At 33.8% G+C, this 13,632-nt stretch overlaps 1 protein-coding gene and 1 pseudogene across 2 annotated transcripts; one reads left to right on the forward strand and one right to left on the reverse strand.

Annotated features, from left to right (window-relative positions):
• Nucleotides 1-2,410: 2,410 nt before the first annotated feature.
• LOC143577153 (tubulin gamma-1 chain) lies at nucleotides 2,411-7,381 on the reverse strand. Its single transcript, XM_077061073.1, has 12 exons — nucleotides 7,144-7,381; nucleotides 4,870-5,070; nucleotides 4,660-4,771; nucleotides 4,179-4,579; nucleotides 4,044-4,097; nucleotides 3,861-3,965; nucleotides 3,687-3,761; nucleotides 3,552-3,596; nucleotides 3,309-3,437; nucleotides 3,106-3,210; nucleotides 2,954-3,031; nucleotides 2,411-2,856 (listed from the first exon to the last, which is right to left on the reverse strand). The coding sequence occupies exons 1-11, from the start codon at nucleotides 7,270-7,272 to the stop codon at nucleotides 2,963-2,965; spliced, it is 1,425 nt and encodes a 474-aa protein (XP_076917188.1). The 5' UTR covers nucleotides 7,273-7,381; the 3' UTR covers nucleotides 2,411-2,856; nucleotides 2,954-2,962.
• Nucleotides 7,382-10,559: 3,178 nt separating this feature from the next.
• On the forward strand, nucleotides 10,560-11,552 carry LOC143577167 (uroporphyrinogen decarboxylase pseudogene; annotated as a pseudogene). Its single transcript, XR_013143070.1, has 2 exons — nucleotides 10,560-10,620; nucleotides 10,711-11,552. The product of XR_013143070.1 is annotated as a uroporphyrinogen decarboxylase pseudogene (transcript).
• The last annotated feature ends 2,080 nt before the right edge of the window (nucleotides 11,553-13,632 follow it).

Raw genomic sequence — 13,632 nt, forward strand, 5'->3', positions numbered from 1 at the left:
ACCCATATTTATTTATATAAAAGTCATACATAAATTTAAAATTCAAGTTAAAATCATTTTGTGTCTCTGTTGAAAAGTTTGGGTCAACTTCATGCATATCTAAGGCTGAAAAAATTTCGTCTATCACACATTCAACCCCCGTAACATTTAACATTGGGTTTAAAGCGGCGGCGCAAGTAAAAATCGGTGGCAATTCAAGAAAGTATTTTTTTAATTTAAACTTCATTGGTAATATGATGTTTGAAAACATTGGACTTTTATTTTCAAATTCTTTAAGATTGTTAACGATTAAAAATAACTCCGAAAGAACCAAGGGACTTGTCGGATAATGCGTTCCCGATAGTTTCATAGTTGATGTTTTAAAAACTTCAAGAAAAGTCGATAAGTCATTGATAATTTCCCATTTCTCATTTGAAAAGGGGATTGCCAAATCATTCTCGGCAAGACTAGAATGAAACATTTGTAAAGTTTCTCTTTGTTTCAAAGCACTTTGAAACATTATGCAAGTGGAATTCCATCGATGAGGTACATCCCAATTAGCTCCCAAAGCTTTTCTTCCCGTATCTTTACAAAATTTTCTATAATCCATTTGTCTTTTTTTACTTTTCTTAAAAACTTCATGTAGCATTACTCTAAAATCGTTTATAACCGATGTAACCTCATCCGAAGCAAGTCCGTCTTGCACGATTAAATTAATGATATGTGCAACACACCTTGAGTGAAAAAATACACCATTGCAAATCGGCGTATATTTTAATTTTAATTTATCAACCGCCGATGTATTATTCGACGCGTTATCAAATGCAATTGAAAATATTTTATTTTCTAGTTTATAAGTTTTTATAACATAATTTAAAATTTCAAACAAATTATCTCCCGTATGTGGATACTCAAAGAGTTCGAAAGCAATGGTGCGATTCATCATTTCCCACGATGACGGGTCTACCCAATGAGCGGTGACACAAAGATAAGATTCGGGTAGACCATGTGGAGCCGACCAAACATCACTAGTTAAGTTTATTCCCGTATTTATATTTTCAAAATATGCAATTAGTACCTCTTTGGCCTTCTTCCACAATTTTAAACAATAACGTTTAAGAGTATGACGACTTACGTGAGTGTATTGTGGTTGAAGCGTATCTCGAATCATGGCGGTTAAGCGAGGGTTGTCGAAGTGGCTAAACGGCAAAGCTTCTTGAATCACAAACTTCGCCATACGATCTTGAACTCGATCAATTTGGTATGTAAATATTCCGCCTTCACTATCCATTTGCGTTTGTTGCGACTCGACGTTCTGTTTCAACGCCCTGCAATACGGTCTTTCGATGTGTTTCTTCAAATTTGAATTCGAAAGTGGGTTTAAATAAATCCCACAAAACTTGCACCGAGCCTTCAATGAATGGTCACTCAATTCAACCAAATCCCAATTGCACCAAATCTCTTGATTACGATTATGAGGTACAATACGAACGAAACTTGGTCCGGCGGTGGAACCTTGACCAACCGATGATTGTGAGGCAGCCATAACAACAAATATGAATATAGAAGAAGAGAAAACAAGAGATTAGAGAACTCAGAACGTTGTAATAGAATTTTTTGTATTTTTTTGCGTTCGGGTTTGCGTTTTGAGTGTTGTGATGAACCCATTACACCAAATACCTATTTATACTAGTAGTGGGGTGTTTGGGGAGCCAAAAAACGGCCATTTTTGACCCCAACGGTCAAAAAACGGCCATAAAACCGTTTCCCAACGGCTAGAACTACTCCAACGGCTAGAACCGGTTCCGAACCGGTTCCGGTCGAACCGGTTCCAGAACCGGTTCCGGTTCCTACCCGGTCCACCTCCAAAAATGTCAAACCGGTCCCGGATCGTCGGGTTGAAACGGAACCGAACCGGTTCCTACGAAAAACGGGTAGGAGCCGGTTCGGTTCCGGTTCGGTTCCACCGAACCGGTTCCAGGAACCGGTTTTGTTGTCCACCTCTAGTTGGTTTTATAAACAAGGATTTATACTTATTTTGATTTTATATGTTCATGTTTGGTCTTCTTTATAACAGTTATTATGTATATATTTGTAGTAGTTAAAATCTGATTATTCATTGTATTATAAAATAAGATAAAACAAAAGTTATAATTGAACTTGATACTCATTTTTGTTTTACCTTTTGATTTGTTTCTTCAAATGTAGCATGTATACATTGATGTTTTCTAAGTAAATTAAAAATTTGGGGGACAAAATTTTGTAGGGGCAATAAAAAAGCTGTGATATACGTCATATCAGAAAAGAACGTCAAGCAATAGACTGCTGTATGTCAAAACGTGTTAGTTGGGGCGTGATCTTGTAAGTTTATGGGTTATCGCAAGCCACATGTGAACATTGAACAAGCACAAAGTGCTTAGTACGGTCATGGAATAGCGGACTAGCACTCAAAAAAAAAATCTTTCAAAACTTAACCCAAAGTCCCAAACCAATTCACTAGAAACACTGCACGTGGCCCGGTACTGCTGATGATCTTAACAGTTGACACTATCAATTACTATTTTCGGTCAATTCAATCCTTTAGCAAGCAGATCTAAAGAAAACGATATAACTCACATGATTAGAATTCAGAATCCAATCCCACCTACAAGGCATCCGAGGTAACATCACCTCAACATCTTCGATGCTTCTCAAACTAACGCATGACATTATCAAAATCATACCTCAACAACAGGTTTACTAACCGACAAATACGATCATAATCAACATAATACACACCGAATTTACAATCTTAGTTTTAATGCACACCATCACCAAGTAGCAAGCAAAAAACCAAACCGTTTCTTGAACACTTTTCTACATGATCATCATTAAGCCCTGTAAAATAAATATTCCATTTGTTAAAAAGAATTAACGGATTTGATTTAATAAAAAATTAGACAAATATAGACGAAGAAAGGTGACTACGACATACTTAGCCTGTTCACATTGCTAACTTGGGATCAACGGTCCCTGTGGCATTTCCTTCCCCTGTTAGGAGATGATCCGGATCCTGAATGGCAAATAAATTCATTAGAAAACATATTATAAAATTATAAGAAAAATGATTATCGCATATTAACATACCTCCATTCCCCATTTTATATAATCCGGGGACTCACAGGCCTTATATTCATCAACCAAATTCTCAATAATGTCCCTCGCCTCGTCAAATTCTGAAAGATCGTTGTCCTACACAAGGTATACGAAAATCATTGTATCCCATAATACGTATGTGATTACATATTTACATACACTAAAGTCATTATCGGTAGCGAGAAATAACTTACACCAAATAACGGGAAATCCCTGTATTTGTCAAGAAAGGCCTGTCTCTTTCGTAGGAGAGAATACTGGCTCAAACATTTGGAGAATAAATGTCGAATTCCAGTATAACTTGCTAACATGAGCCCACTCACCTAAAGAGTATAAGAGCACACAAATTTCATTATTTCATCCATTCTTATGTCAAATACATCACTGTTATTATTAAATAAATATAGTAATGTTCCAAGAATTTAAATAAGTCTCACCCTGTGAGCAGTTTGAACATATGGAGACTTTCTCGAGAGAGCAACCTGTTTGATTAATAAAGGCAAAAAATAATTTAAAAAAAAGGAATTAGTAAGTTATAATACCAAGGTGTAGTTATAACTTATAAGACATACCTGAATGCTAGCAGGGCCCCACTCAATGAAATTAACAAGCTTTCTTTCACGTATACGCTGCAAACTATCATGTACCTAATGAACCCACCAAAAGGCGTTAGGAAGTAAGAACACAAAATAACTGTTTCAGATCATAAAACTGTGGATTCATAAAATATGTTGACTTTGACTCACTTGGGTAGGATCAACTTCTCCCTGAATAATGTTCAGTATTGATATGTATTTAGCCTGACTAGCTTCTTTAGTTCTAGCATGTGATGAAACCATGATATTCTTTGTCTGCAAAACATACATTTGTTAAAACATATGAAAATCCATGCTTCATTAAAATATAAAAAAATTTACTAGTGTTCTTGCCTGAAGAAGTCTTCTCATCACATCCAGTACAGTTGTTTTGCGAATCATATTAGCCTGTAAATAGATTATAAATTAGAAAAGCTTTTCATTCAAGACAATGTGACACGTAATCCCACATGAATATTGAGGTCTGACCTGGCGTTCGACTGTCAGTGGTGTATACCCTGTCATAAGAAAGTGGCACCTTGGTGTTGGGATCAAAGAAGCAAGAAGACCGACCAAATCATTGTTCATATATCCAGGATACCGGAGGGTGGTTGTACTGGCGGACATTACGGTTGAAACTAAAGAATTTGTCTGAGAAACAGAAGGGTTTTGTATATGCAAACGTTCTACTGCAATTCTATTAAGTGCAGTGTTATCAAGAACAACAACACAGTCAGCATTAAGTGTAAGCCGTTTGAGAGTCAAAAGAGAGTTGTATGGCTGGACCACCACGTCACTGATCTCATTTTGATTAGGAAACACACTGTACGTTTGAACAAGTTTCTTGCTATAACGATCGTTTAACGTCTCCAAGAGGTATGAACCCATACCTACATAAGTTTGTGTTATAGAAAATAGTCAATAAATATTAATAACACAGAGATAAGAATGCTAGCTAAATAATCAAAACCTGAGCCAGTTCCTCCAGCAATCGAATGACATAAAACAAAGCCTTCAAGACTATCACTTCCATCTGCTTCTCTGTCAATCATGTCCATCAAATCCTCCTCAAAACTCTTACCCTGCAAAAAATGTTATTTTGTTACAACACCATGAAAATATTGGAGAATGATAAAGTTGTACATGATATAATTGTGGTCACAAGAAGGTAGTTGCTAACCTGATGATATCCACTGGCCCAATTGTTTCCAGCACCTCCTCCTTCCCTTGAAGTAAATATATTCTCATGATTATAAAGATTTCTGTATTCACCAGTTTGGATTCCATTAATCACCCTGGGCTCCAAATCCATTAGCAATGCTCTAGGTATGTAGTGTTGATCATCAGCTTGATAGAAAAACACATCTTTTCTGTCACCTCCCTTCAACAAGGTTGTACACAAAATATTAAAACAAATCATGCAATGACTTAGGGCGGGTAACTTGAGGTTTGCACTTGTAACTCCAAAAACTCAAAACAGAAAGCTTGGCAAGATAACATATAAATCGGCCAAAACCATAGTAAGGATTACCAATGATCCTCTATTGAGGACTTGTAGACACCTCACAATACACGATTACAACATCAATTCCTAGCATCCTTGTTAGGCCACAGTACTCTAGTATCTACACAGAAATAACCTAAGTAACTAACACAAATAATATTTTTGCATTTGGACAACAAACACCATTGACAAGAAGTTATGCTTAGCCCACTAGCAAAACCTAGTTTATAATTCATTATCAACTAATGTCATAAAAATACTACATAACTTTCTATCTTAAATTGCCCCTGAACAGAAACCTAGCCCAGTAAATTACAGCATTCATAGATGACACTACAATGGTATCGTAAACAACAAGAAATGTGTTCGCATAGCATAACACAACATCCATACAACCTGTAAAATTAATTCAGACAAGATTCGACTGTACGTTTGTACTTGTTAGTTGTAACACCAAAAACTCAAAACAGAAAGCTTGACATGATAACATATACATCAACCAATAGTCTAGAAACCATGGTAAGGATTATTGATGGTCAATTGAGGACGTGTAAGGAACTCACAACACACAATTACGACTTAAAGTCCTAACATCCTTTGTTAAGCCATTAACACTAGGATATCAATAACCTATTTTGTCAAAAGCTCTTCGGACTTGCACCTAGGCCCTCAGGCAAGACGAGGCGCAAGAAAAGCGCCTTTCTGCCTTCTGGCAACCTTTCGACAAGATTACGGTCTAGAAATTGACAAGATTCCAGCCAAATCTTGCAATTTCTGGTATTATTTTGCAAATTCCGGGCAAACTGGTCTATAGCATCCAAAAATGACCTGGAATCTATGCAGTTAATGCAGAAAAGTATCGGATATCGGTTACTGTGGTGGGATATGGGTAAGTTTAATATCATGCAGAATTTATATATATATATATATATATTGCAATTTAACACTAACAATTCAGTATACTCTCCTACCATTAACAAATCAACCTTTTGAAACTTACAAAAGACAACAATTGTAGCAAGTAGGAACTGATTAAGACTTAAAAACATGATATCGGGAAAATCAATGATACATCGGTCAATATCGCTAATATTATCAGTACCGATAATCTGACTGCTATTTTGACCAATATTCTGCTAGAGGTCCGATAATTGCCACTATAGCACCAATATTGTCTAAAACCCCCCAAAATAATGTATATTTACGCTATGTGCCTTGCTTATCTTAGGCCCTCTCTTAGGCCCAAGGCTCACTCTTTGCGCCTTTGAGAACTATGTCGATAACTCAGTAATCAGTATACTCTCCTACCATTAACAAATCAACCTTTTGCAACTTACAAAACACTAACACATGCAGCAAGTAAGAACTGATTAAGACTTAAAACACTAACAGCAAGCATTAAAAACTGACAATTAAGACTTAAAAACTGATATCCAGAAAATTAATCATATATCGCTGATATTATCGGTACTGATATTATGCTAGAGGTCCGATAACCGCTGCTATAGCACCGATATTGTCTAAAACCCCCCAAAATAATGTATATTTACGCTATGCTCCTTGCTTATCTTAGACCTTTGCGCCTAGCGCCTTCGACAACTATGTCGATACCACATTACACATACCGGCAAGAGCTGGTACTCTAGTGTATCTACACTAAAACAAAAAGCATTTCTGCATTCAGACAACTAGCAAACCCTAGGCACATAATTCAAAACATCCTCAACTAATAATAATATAAAACAAATACTACACAAAACTATACATCTAAAATTAGTCAATAAACAGACGCAAATGGAAAGAGTACTCATACATACTCAATTAGTTTCATAGATCTCAATTATATAGCAAATTAAAGTTGAATTAGAATCAGATAAGCTTGATTTAAGTAATAATAATAATAATAATAATAATAATAATAATAATAATAATAATAATAAAAATAATAACCTGAGTAGCGAAGTCTTCAAGGATGCCGTCTTTGGAGATGCCGTGCTCCAAACAGAGTTGTTTCCAGAACTCCATTCCGATCTGGTTGCCGCATTGTCCTACTTGAAGTGTTATTATCTCACGAGGCATCTTCTCTGATTATTATTATTATTACTCTGTGTTTTGATTCTAGGGTTTGGAAGAAGTGTGTGTGTGTGTGTGAGTGTGCCGGGGACGACGGTGGTTTATTTATTTAAAACAAAAGGAAAAGGAAAAAGAGTGGAAAAGTGAAAAGAGGGGAATTAACTGACCAAATGGGATGGATTAATATTATTCATCGAATTGATGGCCGATAATAATTCATATTTAGCGTAACCGATGTTTTTAAAATTTTACTTTTAGCTAAAACAGATTGGGTGTGTGCATGAAAACAAAAAAACCGAAATAAAATGGAAACTAAGGGTTTCGTTTTATGTTTTGTGAAAACCAGACTTCCGGTTGGGTTTCAGTCTTGCGTGTAACTAAAACCACGGTTGTAAAAATCACGCTTAGGCGTCAAGTACTCAACGAGTAATCCCCACCTAGGCCAAGTTCTCGGTGAGCCATCCTCAAGTACTCTCCGATTAAGGTCAAGTACTCACCGACTAAGGCCGAGTACTTCCAACTTCTCACTCGACCGTATATGGTCCACCTAACGACTTTTCCAACCTTGACTAAAATTGAAAAGGTCGAAATGAACTTATGGATATTTATTTTCTATTATAAACTTTAAGTAATTTATTAGTTAAACCCAAATATTTTATATCTCAAACTTATAATAATCAATTGATAGTTAGCTAACAAAAAAAACTTTAGGTCTAATTTCATTCTTTTTGGCCAACCTTTCTTTTTCGACCTAGACTTTTTAAGCCCAAATAGCAAAACCGAAAAAATCAAAGAACCGATTTCAGACAAAAAAAATGCAAACGATAAAACGGAAACTGAACGGTTTTCAAAAACTCAAAACCGGCATTTCAGATTTTGATTTGGTTTAACCGACTCATGCACACCCTTGAAAAAGACAATTTTTTTGGTTTTATTGCAATTATAATGTAATTTGCTTTTAAAACAACATAATAAATAGAACATATGGAGTTACTTCGTTGTTAAAGGGAGATTTATTTTGACAACAAAATTATTAAAAGTTAAGTGACGGTAGTTAATTGACAAGATAAATTATTTTGGGATATTGGATTACTAAAATCAATATCCCAATTATCATTGCTAATTAGTTCTAGTAATTATTAAAATAAAGTTTTTATTCATTTACATTGTGAATAAAAAAAAATACAATAGAGAATTACAAATAGACATTTGAGTAAAAAACATACATACAAAATAGAGAAAATACGGAAGTCACAATTACTCGTAGGATCATCCACTAAGTCTCGAATTTCATTATTGGGTTATTAACTTCCTAAAATCAAACTAACTTCATTTTAAAGTTACAACTCATTAACATACAATCCAATTCCATCAGATATAGGTTGTTTGACTTAATAAATCCCTAACAACTTTAAGCATATTAACTATTAACTAAAATAACTTTCAACTTACCCTCTTTTTGACTCGTTGACCGTTTTGAGATAAACATGCATATTTCAGTATTATTTAACTACAGATTTCTTTCAAATCTTTATAGTTTACACCTATTTCAATAAATACAAATAACCATTTGAAACGAATATACCAATCCTAAATCAACTTGGTACCAATATTCATCTTAGATCAATAAATGAAAGTTTAAGCTTTTACAAATTCATGCACAACTATTGTATTTCATGTTTTTTACCCCGTTACCGTCTAGCTTTGCTTCTTATGCTCAAATTCATTAAAAAGTATACTCAATAAGCTTTCTGCTTATTTAAAAAAACGAACACTCGGTTGATTTATATGTTTGTTTTTTTGCTACGAAACATGGTTGTAGCTAAGATATTATTAAACATTATTTTCTCATACAACTTCTACCCAAAACTCAATCACACACCCTATTTCTTGGTTATATAAAATTGAATATCCTAAATATGTTATACGCTAGGTGTTTTTATTATGATTTTATAGGATGCAATAAACACTCAACAAATCAAGGAATCATCCATTGAGCCTAAATTCACTAAGAACTCAAATCTTAATTCCACAAGTTTGCATATATGATGATTTCTTTAAATTCTAATCACTTCATCATAAATGTATCATAAAGGTTGGATGGTTTAAATCAGACAAAAACCCCCAAATTTCAACAACTAGAGATTCAAAAATTCTTTAATATATGAATATATGGATGGAAAGTTATATTGTAACTCCTATAATATTACTTAAATATCCAAAAGGAATTCAACAAACGGAAACAAATAGACGAAGCTAAAGAATAAGAATGTGAGACAAGTCCGACTTGGTCCAAAACTCATATCTAGAAGAACATGTCAACGAATGCAATGAATATGATGAAAAAGAATGCGGTCTAAAACAAGTTTAAGTGGTCCAAATTCAAATCTAGAGGAGGCAAAAATTAAGATGACAAATAAGTGTGATATAGATTAGTGTAAACCACCAGAATAATAATCAAGTGGAGTTCGAAGTTGAACAGGTGCAATCACATACTTGAATCCCACTATTTGGATCTATGTGTTGGATCCAATTTTTTTTATCTTCGAAGTTCAAAATTCTATGCAACAATGAAGATGTCAAAATCCGTTGACAATCACAACGATGATGGAGAGAGGATGCATAGAACTATGAAAATCATAACTGCGCGGGTTCGAGAAGGGGGGGGGGGGGGGGAGTGGCCGGGTAAAGGGAGGGAATGTAAAGAGAAATTGTAAATTTTTCATTTTATATTGGAAATATTCATTATTATTAAGTATCTATATCTATATTATATATAAAGGAAGAGTGATGGGTATCCATGGTAATTTCACAATTAGAGTTCAAGGACAAAAATGTCATTTCATAATAGGGCAAGAAAAGTAATTTGTCAGTGTATCCATCAACTCTTAAGCTCTTAGTACAACATCATGAAGCTTCAATTTTTGAGACATTACTCTTCAATCCTTTAGAAAACAAAAGGTTATGGTTTACATGTATTATTATTATAGATTATTATTATCATTATTATGATGACTATCCACATATTATTATTATTATGGTAACTATTCACATTCTTAACTTCCATGTGTCATTATGTTTCTATTAACTTTGTTAGCCTATATATAGTGCATTCTTATGCTTCTATTACATAAACATACATACATACATACATACCAATGAATAACAACCTCATACCCTCTATACATTATTTTTCAAGGTTAGAAGGATGTAATAAGGAAAAGTTGAGGCGATTTGGACTAAGGAAAAAGATGATAGTGTAAAGTTCGTTGGTGCTCCTTTTACTCTTGCGTCGAAGGCGGATCATCAAAGCACTTTTCCAAAATTAAGAGGCTTGCTTTCTCACAACCTAAGGTGATTAATTTATTACTTTGTATTATTATAATTCAAAATTTCATATTTCATAAGTTAAATGTTAGTGACTCAGTCGGTTCACTATTGCAGGTCCTACACGCACTGCTTGAAAAATTCACAACCTCAATGACTACATACATTCAATACCAAGCCGACAATGGTGCACAAGCAGTTCAAATCTTTGACTCATGGGCCACCGAGCTGAGCCCGACTGACTTTGAAGAATTCAGTTTGCCTTACTTGAAACGAATCGTGGACACGGTTAAACAAACTCACCCGGATCTTCCTTTAATTCTTTATGCAAGTGGGTCAGGTGGGTTGTTGGAATGGCTACCTTTGACCGGGGTGGATGTGGTTAGTTTGGACTGGACCGTGGATATGGCTGAAGGCAGGAAACAGTTAGGTTCTGATATAGCGGTTCAAGGGAACATAGACCCGGGTGTGTTGTTCGGGTCAAAAGATTTCATCGCCAATATGATACATGATACTGTGAAGAAAGCAGGGAAAGGTAAACATATATTGAATCTTGGTCATGGGATTGTTGTAGGCACACCAGAAGAAAACGTTGCTCATTTTTTTTAGGTTGCTAAAAGTCTTAGGTACTAAAAAGGGTGCTTTTTGTAGACAAGACTTTAAATTATTTGTTACATGTTAGTATTGTTGCATTGCACTTTAGTTTAATATGTCACATGTTGTTCATTCTTTCCATCTTACATTAACTATTTATGATTTGGGCCAATATATTTAAGTAACTTTGGGAATTGGCTTAATGGTTTTTCATTATAAAGTTGAAAATAAAAGCTCACCATATCCATAACTCAATAATGAGACAACTTTCACCTTGCTCTACAAGTAACTCAACAACTAAAGAAGAGTTGCCTATAATGGTGTTTCTTGATGAAACGAGCTATAGTAGGGCGGGTTGTACACAAGTTGAAAATCTATATCTATATTCTATATTATATATAAAGGAAGAGTGATGGACAATTGAGTAATTTCATAATTACATGACAAGGACAAAAATGGCAATTCATAATTGGGTAGGAAAAGTAATTTGACAATCACTCGATTCGTATTCAAAGCGTTTGGTACAAGTTGATTAAGCTTCACATTTTGTAAAATTACTCTTGCATCCTTAGAAGATACAAAAGGTTTATGGTCTTTTAACTAATAATAATTATAATTTAATAACTACATTAAGTGCATATAATAATTATTAATTACATTATCACATTAAGTTCATATAAGATAAAAATACTCAAATATATCTATATAATCTATATTATCTATATCTATAGTTACTATATATATATACTATATTATAAAACATATAGCATGAACATGTTAAGAATTTTTTTAAGAGCTTTTACATGTCTTCATTCCTATAGTACAACAAATACACGGGGCGTGAATCAAATAGATGGATATTATATAATTGTATTGTGAGTTAAATTAACAACTTTAAAAAGGTGATATTAGCTAGAATAGAAGTTAGGGTTTAGGGTAATATAATTATCTTCATGATTAGGAAATATAATTTGATAGGTTTATTTGATAATTACACAAATACACAGCGTATGTTGTAATAGATTGAATGGACAATTATATTCATGATCTAGAATATACCATGTGCATTGAATTCGATGCATTCCTTGTGAACCATATAATAATAATAATAATAATAATAATAATAATAATAATAATAATAATAATAATAATAATAATAATAATAATAAATAATAATAATAAATGGAAGTCGATTTTTTGGTGCGACTGTCGGGGAATTGAGACAGTTTCATTAGCTTCTTAGGTATTATAAGATGAGACCATGAATCGAACCAGATCGAAACATTCAGATGTCGACGGACATACTTTGCCGGAACGTCGACTGCAAACAAAGGATAGCCTACACAAAACAATTAGTATCCCTGCCACGTAACACGACCGGTTTAAGAAAGTCATTTCAAAAGTGTATTAATTCGAATACCATAAAACGGGTCATTTTATAAGGGTGTCAATTTAAATTTCGTTTGAAAGGTGTCATTTTAAAAGCATGTCGATTTGGTTGGCTCAAAACAAATCAATATAAAAACGTATCGATTTGGTTCGGGTCTTTACGGGTCTTTTTGAAATCGTAACGATTTGGTTTGGCTCAAAATTGGTTATTTTAAAAAGGTATCGATTTGGTTCAAGTCAAAGCGGGCCATTTTAAAAAGTTGTCAACCTGGTTCGGGTAAAAACGAGTTATTTTATAAGTGTGTTAATTTGTTTCGTTGATTTGAATTTTCCTTAATTTTGCACACATTAATCTTTTAATCCATGAGCAACTGCTGAGATAATAGTAAAATAACATATACAGATGAATACAAGTCGATAAATAGATTGAAGTTTAGGGTGTTGATATTTGAAACATAATTGGCGGACCCAATATGACCTGTATTAGCATAAACCCATCAGGTGTACGACGCCTTTCACACGCCGGTTGAAAATAATCTCTACAACAATATGTCACATAAGGCAGGTTGGATTACGTAAAGAATTGTTTTTGAGTTTGATACAATTGTCGCTTTGTTGCTCAATTATTTTTAAGGTTTTGTTAAATTTTATATTTATATGAGTTGAGATAATTTAATAGGTAATATTGGACAACAATGAAAATAGCATAGGGTCTTTCGTTGTTGCATTTAACTCCTTAAATAGCTTCTCAAACTCTAAGGGTGCGTCCATTTCACATAATGGAATGGAATGAAATTGGAATTTGCATAGGATTTGGAATTTAAAGGAATGGGATTTGGAATATGAACATTCCAATAGGAATTGAAATTGGGGGGAATTGAAATCCAAATACATTATAGTGTGTTCGTTTGACAAATGAATAGAAATCAAGAAGGTTTTTTTTAACAATGATAACAGCGAAAATATTTTAGTTTTTTTAGATTTTTTGTTTTTTATTTATATTTTACGTTATGATTTTTTTAAATTTTATTTGAATTTTTTTATGGGTTTTATATT

Source organism: Bidens hawaiensis, unplaced genomic scaffold, assembly GCF_021521415.1.
Source record: "Bidens hawaiensis isolate Kalapana, Puna unplaced genomic scaffold, B.hawaiensis_p1.1 tig00028477_1, whole genome shotgun sequence".
In the NCBI taxonomy this organism is placed as follows: Eukaryota; Viridiplantae; Streptophyta; class Magnoliopsida; order Asterales; family Asteraceae; genus Bidens; species Bidens hawaiensis.

What these genes read in the sequence shown, in the direction of transcription:
- LOC143577153 (XM_077061073.1), bottom strand. Translation starts at nt 7,272, where the DNA reads ATGCCTCGTGAGATAATAACACTTCAAGTAGGACAATGCGGCAACCAG. An exon ending in TGCTGGAGGAACTGGCTCAG is followed by an intron (nt 4,580 to 4,659) that starts GTTTTGATTATT and finishes AAACTTATGTAG; the next exon opens with GTATGGGTTCATACCTCTTG. An exon ending in GAGAAGTTGATCCTACCCAA is followed by an intron (nt 3,762 to 3,860) that starts GTGAGTCAAAGT and finishes TGGGTTCATTAG; the next exon opens with GTACATGATAGTTTGCAGCG.